The sequence below is a fragment of the Microchirus variegatus genome (assembly GCF_963457635.1).
Source record: "Microchirus variegatus genome assembly, chromosome: 17".
Taxonomy (NCBI): Eukaryota; Metazoa; Chordata; class Actinopteri; order Pleuronectiformes; family Soleidae; genus Microchirus; species Microchirus variegatus.
Window position 1 is genome coordinate 13,232,147 of NC_139818.1, and position 20,115 is coordinate 13,252,261.

The following is a 20,115-nucleotide window of genomic DNA, read 5'->3' on the forward strand; positions in this document are numbered from 1 at the left end:
CACAGCATGCCTGCATAGGTGGGTTGGAGATGGGAGCTTTCTGCTCTGCTGGCAGATATTAGCTTGGTTGTCAACAGAGAGGTGCATTGGGTATATTTTGATATTGATATTATAATTAATATAAAAAGTTGATCACTTAATGTGACTATATTAATCAGATACATTATTTAGAGACCAATGATTGTATCTTTATTCTCCTGCTCACATGAAGTAGCTTAGCTTTGAGTCTTAGACTGAGCCCTGAGTCATTGTAGGTCAACATTTTCATTCATTTTCAACCCTGTGTCAGTGGGCTGCACAGTCAGGAGGGGTGGTTTCTCTGATAGCTCAGACAGGTCAAAATGACATACACATGAAAAACACAGAGCTACGGCACAGCTGTGTTACCAGGTTCATGATGAGTGCTCGGGTTTTTATAAACGCTTATATATCAGCCTGTTTTGCCTGTAGGTAGGTAGGTGAGTTCATCTTCAGTTTTTAGAAACATGTAACACACCGTTAACCTGAGTAACCCAGTGACTGTCAACTACCATTTTTGCTGAACTGTCTTTCGCTGATAGGAATTAAGTTTTATCACCAGTAGAATTTGCAATTTACCACCATTGAACAGTTACTCTATGGGCCAATTCCAATTCCTATCTTAACCCTCAAGCTCAACCCTTAATCTTAACTGGCCCTCAAAACCAAGTGTTGAGGGTTATTTTGTCACTTAGAAATGGGACACCCCTTAAATGCAGATACATCTTCAGACCGTGGGGGGCAGAATAACGCGAAAGCTGCGTCCAGTCTGTCAACTCCAAAAAAGAAGAAGAAGAACACATTTACGTCACGATTTATTACGATCCGTTTGTCAGTCAAGTTATTAGGTTGTCAGTTAGTTATAAGATGATACTCATAGAAATATCACAACCACTGACATATTCAGTCATTGAAAAGTAAACGATAGCAAACGATCGCTTGTCCGCACTGGCCGGCTATTGACAAAAGATCGTAAAATAAAAATAAATGTTACGCAACAATGACGTCAGTAATCCATTATATGGGCCTAAACTAAGATAATACAATGGTTTTCATAATTTTTATATCTCTATTAACAAAGAAAATACTTAATTTGTAGCGTACTCGTTTCGCTGCTTTCGGCACCATCTTTGTTATGCCAAAACACGCAATGCATTCTGGGTAGCCCTTGCTCCCAAGGGTGGTCCCGGAAAATCTTAATATTGAGGGCTATACAGCCCTTAAACTTGCCCCTCAACTTAATTTTTCTGAGAATCGGGACAGCACTAGCACTAGCAGGTGCGCACATTTTTGAGATTGAGGGTTAAGCAAGGAATTGGAATTCACCCTAAATGTCTTGTCCATACAGTCCCTGTTCTGTGCATGCTTCTTTATAGTAAGGACCCTATTTAAAGGTCCTAATGTGTGTTTGTAGTAAAAATTTAAGACGCCACCCTGTTCTACACCATTAGATACTGAGACATCGGTCCATTGTTTTCCTCATTACATTCTGCTTGCCTTTCTCTGCACACTGGCTCTGCAATACCTACAGTTTCATGGTAATGTATCATGTTCTCAGTTACATTTGATTCTTTCTGACATGTCAACGCCGCAGGCTCAGTGATGTGCCCGTGAATCCACATATCTGATTTGTCACCCACTGGGCTAAGGCTGGCAGACTGTCTTCAGTCCTCTTGCAAAAAATAGCATGACTCATCACGCATGGCTCTGACAACTGTCCCTTTATAGGGTTGCCCTGACCTGAGTGTTTCCCTAAGTATGTGAAGTGAACTGCGCCACTGTTTTCTACCTTGGTCATAGTCATGCATGCATGACGAAGCACATCAGACACAGTTCACGTCTGGTTTTATTTTCACAGCACAGCTCACACAGCTGTCATAGTGGCATGTTGGGGTCATTATCTGGGTCTTTTCTCGGGACAAAGTGCGTTCTCTCTGTCAGTAGGTTTCCATGCACAGTTGTGCCATTTAATTGGACTTATGACTTTGTCCCAGTATACAAGCACTAGCAGGGAATCGGTTGATTGAATGAAATGTGTCTGCCTCTGCTACCCTAGGTGGTGATGTGCCCCCTTTCTCCTTGTTAATATGAAGCATTCTACAGTCGACCTATTACATCACAGACCAGAAACTACTTTAGCTGGCGGCTAGTTTTTCCTACCATCCATTACCTTGAAAATATTTAATGCTTTAAGCTGACAGATGATAAAAATTTGGTCTCTTGTCAGTCCAACAAATGCACCAGTGTGGATTTAGCTCTGTTTTTCTTGCTGATGTCTTCATTTGTCCCAGCTCCTTCTGTTATTTTTGGGACAAATCATAAGGGGTGGAGAACACCCACAGAGTGTCTCGGCCAGCTTGACTCCAACTGAACATACATATTTATATACTGTATATGCATCAGTAATTTAACTTCCAGGTAGGTAGGCACCAGGCCTAACTTGTAACATGTATTTTGAAGGTTTGGTTTTAATCGGGCTAACACAGTCATGTATTTTTTTTTCTCATCTCATATAAACATACTATGTGATGACAATTTGTTGAGCATGGTGGTTCTTGGGAAGTGTTTTCCTTACTCACTCGGCCATTCTTTGAAACTTTAGAGTGCTGTGAGGGCGGTCTAGATGACTGCAGTAATGCAATTAATTATACTTTAATGGAAATGGCTTTTATTCTTCCAGCACATGCTCATTTAACACAACACTCCATGAATTTAAACCACAATCCTCAGTACTTGCATTAGTTTTAACTGCATATTAGTTTGCAGTTTTGTGAATGGCAGTTGTTAAATTGAACTTGGGTTTTCTCAGGATAAAATCTTTAAAGGTGGGAATTTGAGTTGCTATCTTCAACCAGGGGATTTCAAGTTTACCGTAACTTTGAGTCTGACTTTTTTTTTTTTTTTTTTTAATCGCCTCTGCTCCTCCGAAGATAAAATTCATTAATATAGTATGCATGACAAAACAAGTGAATTGATTAAACCCTGCAAATATGGCTATACATGTCAATTACCAACAACACTGCAGTACATTTTACTCTGGGTTTCACTCAGCTTTTTAGTTCCTTTTAATTATTTATTTCTTAGATAAATTATTATTACTTTGTTATTCTTATTTCCTGAAATTGCACCCTGAGGACGAACTAAGTTTTTTTTTTAATTAAATGATTGCTATTACAGTTACAGACATGATCAGTATAGTTGTTCACTTTGCTGTATGATTGTATACTTCAGCCCACTTGTTCTCTTGCATGATCTAATTTCATGACACAGCCACTCTTAAAGGACGAACAGGGTTGCTTCATGGTGAAGGACCATAGACAGTAAGAAGGAAAATATTGAAACAGTAATGTCAAGATTTTTATTTAATTTTTTTTTAATCATCACAAGGAAGATTGATTTAGAACGAAGGCAAAGCCCCCTCTGCATAACATCATGTTTGCACCAAAGAGAGTTGGGTGGGATCTCGATTTGCTTGCGCAAACCTCTGACCTCGACCCCATTTTAATACCTTTGGGATAAAGTGACTCTGAGCTCGACAACAGTGACTGACCTCAGTAATGCTCTTATAGCTGAATCCTGCAGCCAGCTTCCAACCCATTGAGGAAAGCCTTTCCTGAAAAGTGGATGGTCATATTGTTGCATTTTAAAGCCATATTTTCACAATTCGATGTTCAACGTTGATGTGTAATAATACTTTTCGCATTGTATGCATCCTCCATTATTCAAAACCCTTATTTCTTATAATGTACTACTATAGCACATCTGGGTTTTTTTCGCTAAATAAAAACAATACTGACATTTTTGCAACCCACTTTTCTTTTTTTTTTTTTTAAATTGGAGATGTGTTTCCTGATCAACAGAAAACAATTCCGAGTTCTCCTTTCACTGCAGTTTTTTTTTTTCCCACAACAGCGCAGCATGGTCTCCGTTGATGCTTGAACAAATAATTGTGTCAGCGTCATCACAGCCACAGAAGCTCCAGAAGCTCAAACTCTGCTGTAATCCATCTTTATCTTGTTGTGTTTTGTTTCCCGCTTTTCTTTCGTCTGTCAGGTTCTGCTCATAATTACACAGGGCTTAGAAGTTTTCGATCAGTCTCTGAAGAGCACGCTGATTTTGCACTAATGACAGATACGCAGGCTCGTAGTTTACTTAAGGTTGTGTCATTGAGGTCATTCGATAGTGCGGGGTTTACTGCTGGGTTTTTATTTTCCCTCTGCCTCTATGCTGCAGCAAGCTCGGGTGTGATGAGAGGGTATATATAGCTGAGAGATTGACTGTACAGGTCAGTGTTGAGGGATAACAGCAGTGCAGTGCATTAGTCTGACACCAAACACAGCAAATCCTTTGTCAGTTAATGGTGGCTTAATGCTGCAAGATGGAATAGCGCTGAAAATCACAGGATTTTAAAAGATTGTCTTTCTAGTAATTGTTGCTCAGTCGTCATGGGCTGCTACTCTGTTGCCAAACACCATTTGGTACTTTATTCCATAGTATTATCCTGTAATATTGCAGTAATGGCTAAATAACACTGGGAACATATTTGTTGGAAATGCAGCTTTCATTTCAGTTTTAATCCTCACACTCAGGCTCTTTCCTCGGGCAACCTGTTAAAATAGTAGATGTATGCCTGCTAATGAATGCAGGGTTTGTTTTGTTTTCAACTAGATTTGCTGGTAATCTGCAGACATCTAGAATATCCCTATATGCACCGTTTTCTCCCGTATGCCCCACAATTACTGAAACGCTCTGTGCATTAAGGCATTTTTCCAGATTTCACAATTTAATCTTTTTATTGCTTCCAGTTGTGCATTTGAAGCCCACATAGAAATAAAATATGAACGTGATGGAGAGACTGCGTGTCTTTGTGTCACATGCTAACAGCCTCACACTTAGACTGTGCTCTACACATCATTAGTAAACTTTCTTCCATCCCTAGTGTGTATGCTGCTTGCAATAGCGATCGTGAAACACAGTATACTGTTCATGGAGCCTGTGCTGCCCGAGTATCGTAGCCTTATTTTTGAATTCTCTGCTAACAAAGAAACAAGTAGGGAATTTTATTTTTTTTTCTTTGTTGGTTACTTATTCACGGTAGTTAGATTGCCACGCCTGCACTCAGGTGGGTTCTTGGGAGCTTGTTGAGTTCACAGGAAGCCTGCAATCCATATGTCAGTGAACTTACAGGCGAAATGGAGATCAGACCTCAGGAGATAGGATGTATGCTGCAGAGGCTGCCTGCTCTAATCAGAATGCACCAGATCACTCCTTTCTCCTCTCAGCTCTTTGTCTTTCTACAGAACATTATATCTCTCTTCTTTGTGTTCATTTTTTTTCTCCCTTCAATTTCTTTCCCCCTGTAACTTCTCCTTCTGACTTTTCTGTTTCTCTCCCTCTCTCTTTGCCTTCCAGACACTACGTTTTCCAAGCTGATGTGAGCATTTATACATCTCCGATCATCCCAAGAAAAGACAGAAATACACGCATGACGAGACATGACAAAGCGAATCAATACAATCAATGGTTTTGTTCTCTTTTTAACTTTACTTTTGTAAAGAACATCTTAGCGCGTAGGGCTTACCACAGATCAGTGAAACTCGAGCTCTAAGCTTTTAGCAAACAACCTTGAACATAAGTGAGTGACAGTTAGCAGGTCCCCTGACCTCTTCCTCCTCCTCCTCTTGCAGAGAGCATCAAACTGCATGAAGAAACAGTCACACTGTTGTTTGTGAAAGCCGACACCCACAATTAGTGCTGAAACAATTAGTAAATCTGCATAAATCTATAAAATTGTCTTAATTTTTTAAACATCTCATAACTGATGTATTGTTATAAGTTGAAATTACATTTCTGTGGGCAATTGGGGAGAACAAAACTAGTTCTTTTATGGAAAAGATTTTTGGGCAAATCCCATCCTGTTAGTTTAAAAAGAAATAAATAATTGATTACATTGGAAAGGGTTGCATCTCATAGAGTGCTTTACAATAGGTTTAGAAGAACATAGACTCTACTTTTTCTTTTTCTCTTTTACAGCATTACACTCCCAACTTGTGTTCCTCTGCTTCTGGGCCTGTCAGAGCACCAGCTGACTGAGTCCCTACTCAATGCTTTACACACTGGCAACAATGCCCTGGTGGGAGCAGCTGCAACGTGTCTTCCTCTGCTCATAACAGACACTTAAAGTCACCCATACATACACTCACAGCTTCTTCTCTCCCCCAAATACAGACACTTGAGATTCACCTCAGCTTTGTGGTGCTGTTGTGGCTCTCTCATGAAAGGAAAAAAAAAAAATCAGACGCTTAATGAATAATCCCATTAGCACATGAAAGGTAACATCTGGTTTGCTCCAAAAGCAGTCATTCTTTCATAGGAGAGCAATTTGTTTTCTGGATGAATGAGTAACCCTCCCAGCGAGTGAGGCCGTGGGAGGTGAGGGCACACTTCACCACTCGTTTGGAAACCCCCCCACACTCTCCCTCACACCTTCCCACCCTCACGCTGTCTGACATATTTTGCATGGTTTGTCGAGGCAGGTGTCAAGCAAAGAAGAAAAAAAAAGTTCTTTGTGCCAGTTCTTCCTGTTATGTGTGCGCCACCTTTTGCCTTTGTTCTACCTTCCTTTCCATCTTACCTCTCCATCTTACATCATACCTCTCTACCTTTGGAGTGGTGGCGTGCATACACTCCTTTCTTGTGTGCTTTTATAGGGCAGAACAGTGCCTTCTCCTCTATGCTTAATATGTGATATCGGTACTCTTAACAATGAGGATATCTTTTGAAGGATGAGGCCATTGCTCTTCCACCACCATGCCTGGTCCACGTAGAGCTGACATAAGGGCTTTCCCTTCTTCCATCACTGCTTGTGATGGAAGTTGAGAAATAAGTCAGTTTCTCGTCTTTCATCCAAATTACGTCAATGCAGCTTTGCTTGCAGGTGTCACATCACGATAATGGTAAAACAGGAAAGGAAAAAGTCGATACTCCCTCCTGTTTCTATTATTTTTCCACTGACCATCTCTTTTCTTCTTACTCTATATCTTTTTCCCTATCTTTATCTCCTCATCTGGGTCCCTCAGTTCTCTCTCTCTCCTCAGTGTCTGCTGAAAGTGAAGGAGAGCAGAGGGGAGATTGTATCGGAGTGATGATGTGCAAGAGGGTTGGAGGGGAGACGGGGAGTGATGGCAGGGGTTTTGTGGGGGTGAGGGGGGAGTGACATGTGTTCTGTGTGGCGACTGAAGGACAGTTGAGATGTGATGTATCTATGCATCTCTCATTCTGTCTCTTGCACGTTCACATTTATGCAATCAAACACATGCACACACACCTTTCTGAAGTCGTGCACATACACATAGTCTCTACCCAGTCCATTAATCTAGATTAGTCCTTAGTTAAGGTCCTTCGTCTGATGCCCAGCTCTCATTACATATTCCTCTCTGCTCCAAGTGATGTGCCTTCCCGACACTGTTGCCACCACATATGGGACCAGAGCTTCATGGAAACAATTATTTTGGTTCACACATCAGTCCTGTTTTATGTAACGCTCACTCGGCTGCAAAACTGAGAGGAAATGCAGCATCATGCAAGCCCTCGTACGCAAGCACCGTTTCAGCTACATATGCCAAACCAGTCAGATTATATGTGCATCACGATCCTCTCAAAACCCAGAAACTTGACACACCACATCTCATTAATGTCAGCTAGCAACGGCAAACACTTCTCCCTATCCGCACGTGTTTAATCAAGATTTTAAACATTTTCATCTTTAAAGTTTCCCTGGACAGAACGGTCACATCCTACACATCACTACTTGAAGTATTCTTCAAGGTAACCATACACAATCTGAGATTCAACTCAATTTTGATATCTGACCTTCTGACTCAAAGGGAACATCTTCATTTAAAACATTCCCTGTGCCTGATCCCAGGTTCAGTCCCACAGAGTGAGTGGATTTCCCCCTTCCCAGCAGAGGTTATATGAGCAGAATGTCCCTCTTGCAGTTGCAGACTGAGAGGTGAAATAGAGGAGAGGATGAGAGCAGAGAGGAGCGACTCACCTCAGACTGTGAATTACTGATGTTAAGGATGCAATAGCCACGATCCCAGCCTGTGCCCATTCATGCCCGTTTCCTTAACGGATTAGAGGCGAGCTGGAAGAGGTGGCTATGCCATAGCAGAAGTTAAGAGGACAGACAAGTAGCGGCACACAGGCAGAGCAGCAGCAGCAGCAGCAGCAGCAGCAGTAGTTGGAGTAGTTGTTGCACATTGGCGTCCTCTGATCCAGTGGTGTGACGTTCCTCTAAGCCCCAGTAAGAGTCAACACTCCCCCTCTCTTTCCCTCCTCTACGCCCGCTCTCCTCTGCTCCCCTCTCTCCACACGGTGTCTGCGAGAGACTCTCCCTCACTCACTCCCTCACTCACACATGCATCCACATAAACTCTCTCTCTCACACACACACACACACACACACACACATACACACACACACCCTGTCACTCACACACACATACTGTGGCTGAACTCCGGGCAGCTCATCGACAGAGCCCACGCAGGCAGAATATCCCCATCATGCAGCTGCGGTTCTCCTCTCTGGCTTTCTCCTCTTTCCTGCCTGCGTGCGTCTGAGTGTGTGTGTGTGTGTGTAGAGAGGGAGAGAGGGTGAGACAGAGAGAGAGTGAGAGAAAAGAGAGAGAGATTAAGCGACAGGGAGGGAGGGAACATGGGAGAGAGAGACGGAGTGCAGAGGGAGGAGGGAACGTTGCAGTGGAGAAAAGTACATTTCTAGTTTGGACTACATCTGGCAGACTCGTGCATCATCTCTTTATCTCACCATCAGTTAAAGCACTTTTGCCAGTGACCTCACATCCAAGGAGACAACATGCACACGTAAAAACTTCTTCAGGAGCAGAAGAATTAAAAATTCATTTTTAAGTACTTAAACATTTTTGTCCCAAAAAAAACAGCAGTTGACCTTTGCGCCTGTTATTCTTCCTTGTGTCTAAATTTCCCCACATTATGGTCATCATTTATTATCGTCCTCGTGAGGTTTATTACACACCCATTCACCTTCTGTCATTGCAATTTCCCCGAGTCCTCGCAGCTCTTTTCTTTGTGAAGGAGGAAGATTCCATCTGCCCGTCCTCCCTCTGAAGAGCTTGTTTGCCTGATCTCATCTCAGTTTCTATCCATCTGTCAGGATCTAGTTAGCAGTTAACGCAGTTTGTGCAGGGAACAGACCTGATTCTCATCAGGGAATGTGCATTTTTCTCCAAGTCCTAATTGTGTTTGTGGTGTACCTTTTGTAATGTTTAACAACACAAAGAGGGAGGATGTGCCTGGATGAATCTTACTGGAACCAGGAAACTCCTAGTTCTGCCTTAACCCCTCAGGTGACCCTGGTAATGAGCCACAGGTTCTCCAGATAGTAGCTGCCACGACTGTGTGTGTGTTTACATGTTTCAGTAAGGGCCACTCTTTGTAGTGGCTAGCACTGTTGTTTTGGAGCAGAAAGACCCAGGTTTGAGACCTGGTCTGACCAAGAGTCTTTCCATGTTCTCCCTATGGGTTTCCATCCAACAGTTTAAAAACATGCGGAGGTTAATCAGACACTCTAGGTAAATATGTGAGTGAATGGATGTTGTCGTCTCTGTATGTTGACATTTATATGTGTAAACTATAGATGAACAATCCCCTTATACTGCCTCATATTCAGCTCATTGTTTGGTGGGAATTCTTCATGTGTTTGACCTCTGTCCATGTCTTTTATAGGTGAACAAAAATTTCCATGAACGCTTGTAAGTTCATAAAATTATAGTAATAAGTCTTATTTTTATGGTACAGTACTAAACACAGCTACAAGGTACTTTTACCCAGTCAGATAAAGTAATACATACTGATGAGATAAAACCACAGAAATGAACAGGATAAAAACACAACACAAAGACCAGAGGGAGTAATAAAAACTAGTAAAAAGAATGGTGATAAAGGGATGGGGTTTGTATGGCTGTGGGAACAGTAGCAGCAAGGTTCGTGATGCAGGTAGGAGGTATTTAAGAGTGATTACGAAAAGTTAAATAAGGGAAATGATGTGGTGCTGCTTCTCAGATTTCTGTCAATCTGCAGAGATTAGATGAAGGCCCACACATGTTCAAAGTGTCAAGTTCCAGGTTCTGACTCATTTACCCTTTACTGCATGACATTCCCCAATGCTCCTATCCCATCCTTTCCTGTCTTCTCTAACATCGCCACATAACCAAGACTATTTTTTGGAGGAGAAAAAAAAAGGTGAATTGAAGGGGAAGTTATCTCAGATCCCATACGTGTCAGTAATCTTAACATACTGGTCGAAACCAAAGCCAGAGGATTACTTGACAGCTCCATGATTGCTAAATTCACCATTCACTTGCTGCAGACAGCAGTACAAGAGCTCCAGCTGTGGAAGTAAATGCCAAAGGGTTTTCAAACAAGGGGGAATAGGAGACCTGAATGAATTATAGCTGACACTGAGGTTCACCTGTTTATCACACTCGCTTCGCTGTACTCGCTGTCGCTTCATCTGACTTTTCTGCAATGTGACTTGATATACCCCAGCTCCCTGACTGACTGACTGACTGACTGACTGACTGACTGACTACTCACAACACAATTTTGTGGAACTGGCTTCTTGTTTTAGCGTGACCGTTATAAATCTGAGCCACAGCTTTTATAGTGCTCTGTCAAGCATGGACCTTTTGTCGCGAGAGAAAGCTGAGAAACGTTTGCTCGCGTTTGACCTTGCTACATCTCAGCGCGGCAAATGTTTCAGATTTTTACCCGGGGGGTTAATGGCTGTCATTTGAAGGATAAATCTCCTCTGGGAGGTGTTTTCTATTGTATACAGCGTTGGACTAAGCCATTTTCTTTTATTGGAATCTGCTCAGCGATCTGCTTGTGTAAGCAAACTGTTTCTCAGATGGATAAACCGGTGGCAGTGACTAAGTCACTGTAGCGACTCTACTCTCGCATTGATTTCATTACCTTCAAGCCAAGTCCTCAGGGGAATCCTGTTTGATGTCCTTGTCCCCTTTATGTCCATATATACACAGCACTCTGGTCAAAGAAAGACCCAGACCCAGTTTGATTATGTAAATGCTGCTGGACCTGTTAGGATTGTAAATAGATTTATGAATTATGTCGTTTGTAGATTCATAAAGATCAATCCCAGTTACCACGTTGAATGTGCACGTCCCATGTGTGCATCAAAAAAAATATATGTCCACTATCATATAAAGATAAATTATCATATTGAGAACCATTAAAAAAAAAATGCTCTTTTGAAAGGGAAAGTTTGAAATCAGCCATATTAACAAGAGAAGATATGCAACTGAACGTTGTGTTCAATACACATGACAGTGTCAGAGAAAAAAACCACGCACTAGATAGATAAAGATTTTAATGAAGTGATTGGTTATGGAGCCTTTTCTTGCCCCGCACCCTCTCCAATATACTCGGCTGAAGGTGTTTGATTTTATTTTGAGTAGAGGATTGCTCGATGACACAAGGCTTCCTCTCATCGCCATGCTGCTCATTCTCAGCTCACACTGCTGTCAGCCCTCATGTCAGACCCACAATCTGTGCAGAATGCATTATAATGTTGGGTTGTTCCTCCCACTTCCTGTAGTCTCTGGACATGTTTACGCCCTTTGGCACAGTACTGTTACCTACACTCAATTTTGAGCAGAAACGAGAAAAAAATAGTTGAGATAAGTTTTCTGGCTCTGCCTCAGGCCCAGCGATCAGCAAGATCAAACTCAGAAGTGTGGATTGCCTTAAAGCTACTTCTGACCTTTTGTAACAAATAATATCAGTATTGCTTCAATTCATGAACAACATATGATTGACCTACACGATCCTCTTTCCTCCATACCGTTTGACACTTTGACTGGCCAGTAGTCAGGAACATCTGTTCTCTTTCCAGTGAATGATGAGAGTTTGGCATTGAACTGTTGTGTGGGAGGAAGTAGCTTAATATAGTTTCCTATATGAATGGAATTGTCTGTTTATAGATGTCTAAAGCTTTGATGTGTCAGAATTTACTTTTTTTTTGTCTAAAGTGAAAGGAGAGAATAAAGTGTGAATGGTTTCAGCTGGCCTCTAACAAGACCTCCTCTTATTTCTGTTGGCTGACCCGTCTGCTTGTCACCTTGTTGGCCAGAAGATTGAGCCAAGTGGACTTGCTTTTGTGTCCAGCAGCAGCGGCCAAGTCCGTTTTATGTGTCTGCCCTGCCTTTACTTAACGGGACAGTGTGTAATAGTGCTCTGCTGCTGGTACGTGTGTGTAGGAAAAACTGGGAGATTGACAGATACATGTATCCTTCTGATCAGCCCAAAGACAAAGCAGTGTAAGGTCATTCATTATTGTTGGAAAACAATATTTTCAAAAACGATGATTACAAATTATTTGAGGTTGTGGTCCAGAGATGAATTATCCCATCACTTTGATATACATTTGTTAAAACTGATAAATTATGATGAGGACACTGTTTAATAACTGAGTTTGAGAAAATAACAATGGAGCAAGTATACTTTATGTATTTTTCAACAAATACAATGGCACATATACCTTATTTCTCCAAGTTAAACTAGTTCCCTGGTGTCCTAATGAACATGTCTGTGACATGCAGGATGAAGCACCACAGCACTTCAATCACCCTGCCAAAACAGCCCTGTTCAGAATGCTTGGTTTAGTAGTAACTCTTTAGCTCCACCTTAAAGATCCACCTTTAAAAAAAAAAGTCAAACAAAACTTAAGGGACAGGAAATAAAAATCAGCCACAGAGCCTACTGGGAGCTAACAGCAGTTAGCATTTGGAAAAGTGATCATTTGCAGGCTCTAGCAGGCACATTGCCGTCATATATAATGTGTATCCACTGGACAGATAAATCCTCTGAGGCTGGAAGTTTGTGTAGGACTGTGGAGCCAAGAATAGAACTTCTGTATTTCAGATACTGTAGCCCTCGCCAGCACTCTTGCGTGTTTTTAAGGACAAAGCGGAGCTCCACGAGACAACAATTCCAGGAATTTAGCGCATTGTGACGTCCCAGTGAGCGTGGAAGTCAACATTGCATGCTTTGCCGAGTGATATGACCTCCAGAGTACCAAATTTAAGAATTTAAATTATTAGAAATTTGATTTTGCATAATATGGGGCCTTTAATGAACAGCTAGTTTATGGTTGTTCTATATGTGTTTTGGATTATCCATAAATGCCATCAGTGATGCCATTTCAGCATTTTTAGAAAATAATCACAGATATCTCAACCTCATCTCCAGCCCAGTGCTTTACACTTTTTTCAACAAGGTGGCAAATTCAGGTGAAGACAAATTCTTATCCTGTCGTCTGTATCGTCTTCTTCCTCTTGCCAACAAATCTCACAGTGGAAGCCCCTCTCTTTTTCATGAGATTTTCCCCTCCCCCCTTTTTTCAGCACTGCTCATCACTCTTGTGTGTATAGATAAAGTATCTTTTCACAGTTAAGATTTTCTTTGTGCTTATGCAATTTGTGTTGTAATGAGCCAGTAAATTCCTATTGCGTCAAGCCTGAAGCTAACACAAAGAGACAGGCGGTCATTTTGGTCCCTGTTGGTCATTGTGCTCAGTTCTCTGTCTCCTCCAGAGATGGGATGACTCTGTCTACACCTAGACTTGGATGGCATTTTCAGACTGTCTTAATTATGGCTTAAAATGCTCTGTTTATGAGGCAACCCTTCATAACTAGAGCAAACATCAATTTTTACTTCTCTGCTGTCAGGAGCCAAAGTGAGATGTATTATCAAAGAGATGCAGGCTCGAGAGTGGTAAATGATGGATCTGGTCCTTCCCTCTAATCACTACTTTCTCATTTCCACAAAGATTCTACCTCATTTGCCCTCGAGTATGGGACCAATATGGAGGCAGGGTTTCAGAAACCTTCTGCTTCTGGACACTGATGGTAACAAATCATGACGTTTTCATTTCACGTTTTATCTTGAGAGATTGTTTCAGTCGAGAAACCCTTGACATTATTTACAGCACAACAAGTGGCTATGAAATGATGGAGTATGTTGAGCTTTTTTTATCGTGGCCTCCTCAGGGATGGGTATTGTTTTGTCAATACCAATACTGTTACCTGTACTGCTTATTGACACAGATACTTATTGGTGCACTTAGGGCTGCTCTGGGCTTTCCACATCCACTTGTCTGCAGAGGTCCACTAGAGTATGTGTTGGCATACATTTTTTGATCCAGTTGTGCAGTTGACCATGAGCACACCTGTGTTTGACAGCATGTGCCAGCTGCACAAGCTCCCTCTCGTACATTACTTTCCAGTCTAGTTGGTGGCGTGCACTTGTTTGGTCAAATGAGACAACAAAGAAGTTAACATCTGCATGTTTTTGGCAGAGGCCACGTGTTTGGTCCAGTGGTTAGCACTCTTGCCTTTGCAGCAAGAAGACCCGACCACAGTCCAAAGACATAAAGGGGTGACGATTAGGCAAATTGGTCCCTCTTAATGGACTGTGAGTGTGAGAGTGGATGGTTGTTTGTCTCTATTATGTGTCCCTGCGATGGACTGGTGAACTGTCCAGGGTGTGACCCTGCTTACCGCCCTATGTCAGCTGACATTGGCACAGCAAACCCCTGCGACCCTCATGTGGAGGATAAAGCGGTAGAAGATGGATGGATGAAACCATGGGCACAAAACCGCATGTAGAAGTGCTCAGCAGCTTTCTGCAGATACGGACCATGGTAACTCATTGTAGTTTTCTATCATTTCCTGAACATACAGTATGACTGTGGCGGAGAGCTGTAAAGAAGAGTGCACTTACCTCATCATCAGAGTATAGGAATCTTTAAACGAGTGGTTCTACTATATTGGAGAGCTTTCAATGTTTTGCAGTAACCTCGCTGACAGCCCTCTCTGGAATTATTTAGCACATAAATTAAAAGTGATGAAGTGAAGTTCTTAAAAATGATGGCAACGGTGTCAGAAGTAGTCTTTTAATCATGATAAGTGTCAGCAAGTCGAGCAGTGGCAGAAACTTAAGCTTTGCAAAGGCAGTCAAACATGCTGGGCTGCCTTATATTTTTTAATTTTGAGTGCTTCGTTGGTTGGCTCAATTACACTATTTTGCAAGTTGCAGCATTGTATGTCCACAGGACTTTTGGTAGTGACCAACGAGGAACCAAATTCTGGTGCGAGTTAGCGTTATTTTTAGGTTTCAGTCTTGTTAAATTCTGTTTAATGGTGTCATAATTTATCAGGCTTGTCTTCACTAATGAAGAAACTTCTATATTAGTGTTTTTAATTTTAATGACGTCTCCCCTCCACTTGGAAAACATACACATAATAACAACAGATAATAGGCACGATGTTAATGATTTTCTGACCTCTTGTGCCTTCTATTTATTTGATCATTTTGTTTTGGTCCTGAATTGTTTTCATCAGGCAGCTGATGGAGTATGTTCTGGCTCTTGCTCTTCTGCCACATCTTCTTTCTGTCATGGTAACATTAATGGGTTCTTCCCAGTGATGAGCCACAATTCTCATCCTGAAAAGTATAACTGGACACCTCAGAGGAGCATACTTGAATTTTATAACCATCTGCAGTCATGCCCCAGAGCACAATTTCTCTCATTTTGCTTTAATAGTTTTCAATGTGATATAAGCTCCTGTTCCATATTTGGATCTTAATTGTTCCTTTAAAAATAAAAGTCTGTTTCTTTCACTCTCAGGATTTGTCAGCTGATCCTTTTGCCGGCAGATTTGTTTGGAAACTGAAAAAGATTAATTCATGGGTGACACATTACTGGAGTAACATCAACAGCTACACTGGTGTATGTATGCAGGAGCTATTCTTGATTAAATGGTGGGACTAAGCAAAGGGCCTATGTTCCTGTACCCAGCACTGGATCCTCAGTATGTCTTTACAGTATTTAGAGTGAGCACTGAAAGCACTTTAGCAGGAATTATTTGCAGGTGACAAGATTGAAAGAAGTGAAGGAGCGTGGTGCTCCCTCCAGCTGTTCCTGACTCTCAAGGCTTTGTAGTGAGTGAATGTGCTGAATTTACCAAGGCCTTGTTAAATCGATGTCTGCTTTGAAACCCTTTTTTCCTTATATTTCTATCATTGTACCCCAGTTACCCAACAAACCAAAGCCACCTCTCACCTGAATGTCTGGAATATTCAGGTGAGTGGCCGTGGCACCTGCTCCAACCATTTCAGACTGAATTTATGAATGAGCCTTTGCAGTTCAGCCGGATAATGGTTGTTTCTACTCAACCATCTGTGTTTGATTCATTAGGCTAATGCCATGTGTGGGCTCCTAGTGCAAAAGCAGATGTCTCTACATGATGGCATTTCACCAGATTAAATTGACTCATGACTCATGTTTCCACCTTAACCTGTAAAAGACGTGTTGCACCGAATGCCCAGGCTCCTTTTAATGTTTTTTAAACAAAATGTATTTTCCCAATATCTCCTCGACTGAGAGCACAACTTGTCGATACTGCCGTCTTCGATAATTCAGCCTCAGGAACCATTTTAATACCAGTTTTTTGAGACCCGTCCCTTGTAAGGTGAATATGAAGTTACAAGAGTATTTGAGAACCATCTTTGTATGCACTTAATTAATTTTACACACAAGTCTCTAATCGGGCCCTGTCTGAAATTGTTCTCCATCATTAATGCTGAAGAATCAAGGCTAACTGAGGCTTACATGCCCTGACGGATGAAAGAGCCTAGCCCCCTGTGCTTTAGAGAAAAAAAAGCATTTCCATATTAATATAACATGAGTCATTTTGGTTTTTTGTGAAGCATAACATGGGGGCAAGTTGAAGCAGTCATGAGCTCCACAAAGCATGACAGAGAGTGAAGGAAACATGAATCATAGAGGTTACTGCTGATGGGTTATATTTGGATAAATAAATCTAATAATAATTAATAACAATAAAAGTTTGTTTAAAATTAATAAAGCTGTAACTACAATCTCAAAATAAAAAAAATACAGCTGGAAAGAAAAGTAATATCTGGTAAGAATGTGTTGGTTTTGAGCATCGTTTCTGCTCCGCTGTGTTTTGGTGGGTCAGTCCTAATTGCAGCTCAAGGAGAGGCTCTGCAGCCAAATGTAACGCCTTGTGAGGATTAAATACCATGCGACAGCTGATTCTATTCATTGCAAAGGGGCCTGTGCTAACGGAGTGCTCACTTTACCAGATACAAGTCCCCAACCTGGGCTTTTTTCAGGTGATTAGTCACAGATGATTCTGTAATAAACGGGTTGGCAATATTGTAAACAAATCTCTGTGAACTGAGCTCAGAGCTGTCCTGCTTTACAGATGGTAGTTTATGTCAAGACATAAATAAGTTAGAACGCTTCCTTTTTCTTCTGTCTTTCTTATGAGTTTTTACTCTCTTTAGCTCATTTAGCTAAAGATGAGTCAATTTCAGTGTCAATCCAGCAATATTATACATCAATAGTTAGTTTTAGATTTGAACCTTATGACGTTGCTATTAGTTTGAACTGGCCTTTCTTTGAGTCTTCTCAGACTTGTATGTGCTTCTTAGACAAATGAGCTAATTACCTCCACTTACACTATCTTTCATTCCATCAGTTAATTTAGTGGTCATTTGTATGCTATTTTGATTTATGCAAATTCAAGTTATTTTTTATATCAGTTAGTTTAAAAGTCCCATATTATGCAAAATCGACTTTTTAATAATTTAAATCCTTATATTTGGGACTCTGGAGGTCTGAACAGGGCTGTTTTGGCAGAGTGATTGAACTGCTGTGGTGCTTCATCCTTATGGTATTTTGACCAAAGCATGTCACAGACATGTTCATTAGGACACCAGGGAACTTGTTTAACATGGAGAAATAGGGTATAAAATGGCACCTTTAAAAAAAAAATATATATATATATGTATTGAATACACTCACATCACCTTTTTGGCTACCTGTCTTTCTACCTTTCTTGAATGTGGTTGTATCAAGATTCTCTTACTTAATTCATATTAACAGCAATCAGTCACAAACAAGTCCATACATTTCCAGCAGCCTCTCTCTCTCCACCACAGTACCACACATTTACATCCCCTTATCTACCTCCTGCAGCACATGTATAGAGTGCTAACTAAACCAAGAGTTGCGCAGTGCGTGCCATAGACAACACTTCATGGACTTCACAGGAATTCTAATCAGTGGAGACAAAAAGCTGGGGAGTGGAGGGCACCAGGTTAATGAGATCAGTCACAGTGTGAGGGCGCCTACCCTTTCAAACCTGCGGGGCCAGGCCTGCTTTTCGTTCTCCAATCCAATCAACTCTTCAAAACAGTATCCATCTAAATCAGCGAGAGAGAGACCTCCTCTGCTTAAATTTGAACTTGATTGTGCAGTAATGTACCTTCTTTCTTTTCTCCAGGGGAGCTTCGTGGCCAGCATGACTGCCACCCTGAGGCAGATGGACGACTACCATTATGCCCATCTGATCAACACGTTTGGCAAGATAAGGAGTGATGTGGTGGTGAGTACACCTTTTCAGCACGTCTGTGTGCGCAAGATGAGACGCCTTAGGCATTGTCATGTAATCACTCCAAAATGAAGAGCCTGTAGTGAAGTATCTTTACCTCTCTAAAAGTTAGAGGTAAGTTTTAATGTTTTTCCTCCGCATTATGGTCAGTCTGCCCTTCCTCTCGCACTGCGACATGAATCTCTATGAGAGTAAGTACTAAGATGTGGAAGAGGGATAAATCTCATTGATTTCATCTCTGAATAATTCCTCCCTCAAAGCAGTATTTTGAGTATCTTCAGCAAGTTTAGCATTATATAACTCTACTTTTACAAGTTACCACAACAGATGACTTTTGAGCTTTATTTGAAGGACAAAATTTGATTTATATTAAGAATAATGCTGTGTTAAATCCAAGCAGGCAGCTATTTTAATGTAGCTTTTATGTACTATTCAACCAATAATGGCCTCATGAGAATTAATACAAGTAAGATTACTCCTTTTTTTATAAAAAGAAGAAACTGACAGGGTTTGGTTTGAAGCTCCCCTTACGATGAAGCTGGATCTTTCCACAGATGAATTTTCTGTGAGCTGGTGTGAGGGTGTGACCACTCTGTTATATTGTTTATATTGTAGGTTTTCTCTAAAAACTCCACCACAAATTAAATTCATCAAGATCTACAGCCAAAAATAAATGCACATTAATTTTTATGTTTTGGGTATTAAGCTGCCACTGCCAGCTGGAGATGGAGTCATTAAGGGACATTAAGGGTCAAAACTGCATTGAGTAAATATGTGAAATGTACTTTTTCTGTCCCTTTGATTAAAAAAACAATAACTGAAATTACTAAGGGAGAATTTTAATCAGTTGCTGGAGAAAAAGTGCCATCTATTAGTAGCACCAGTGAAACTGCTTATTAAGCTGTCATATATGCTTTAACTACAGATAATTATATCCATTGTTAATATGATCTACTGTAACTATAACAAGAAATGATGCTCCTGTGAGAAGTAAGATTATTGCAAGTTTGCTATCAGTCATTTCCTCTGGTCCATGAAATCCTTCAAAGTTTGTGGATATGACAAAATAATTTAAGGCTTGGAAAAGATTTAAAAGTAGGCATGGGTTATTGGAAGTGTTTCCAATATTATACTGTATTTCCATCATTGATTTTCTTTTCAAATTTTGCTTTATTAAATTGGCTTTGTGCCACTGTCTTTATCGCTCCACTGAGAAATTACATAGTGTACCACAATTGCAAGGTAACATGGTTGAGAATTGCCAACAGGAAAGCCTGCTACTTCTCAGTTTAAATGTTCTTATTGCTTTAGGTTAACTGTTGTTAAACTTGCTCTATTTTGAGTCCTTGAAGATGAGGAAAGTGGGTTTGAGGAGCCCTTGAAAAGTCATTGACTGTGATATTGAAGCAGGTGTGGAACTACTCTTACTACACCATATTCTTTTAAGACAATGCCGGATTATGTGTTTCAAGTGTTGTGTTCAAAAACACAATTCATGAGTGAACTTCACCTTAAAAAAAACAACAGCATATCTAATTATCTACTAGAAAAC

At 40.9% G+C, this 20,115-nt stretch overlaps 1 protein-coding gene across 1 annotated transcript in view; it reads left to right on the forward strand.

The window, feature by feature from the left end:
• The window catches only part of dock1 (dedicator of cytokinesis 1), a 176,055-nt gene that overhangs the window by 98,636 nt on the left and 57,304 nt on the right, over positions 1-20,115 (forward strand). The window contains exon 28 of the mRNA XM_083904018.1: positions 18,456-18,557. Within this exon, the coding sequence (XP_083760144.1) occupies positions 18,456-18,557 (102 nt within the window). The remainder of the gene's footprint in view (positions 1-18,455; positions 18,558-20,115) is intronic.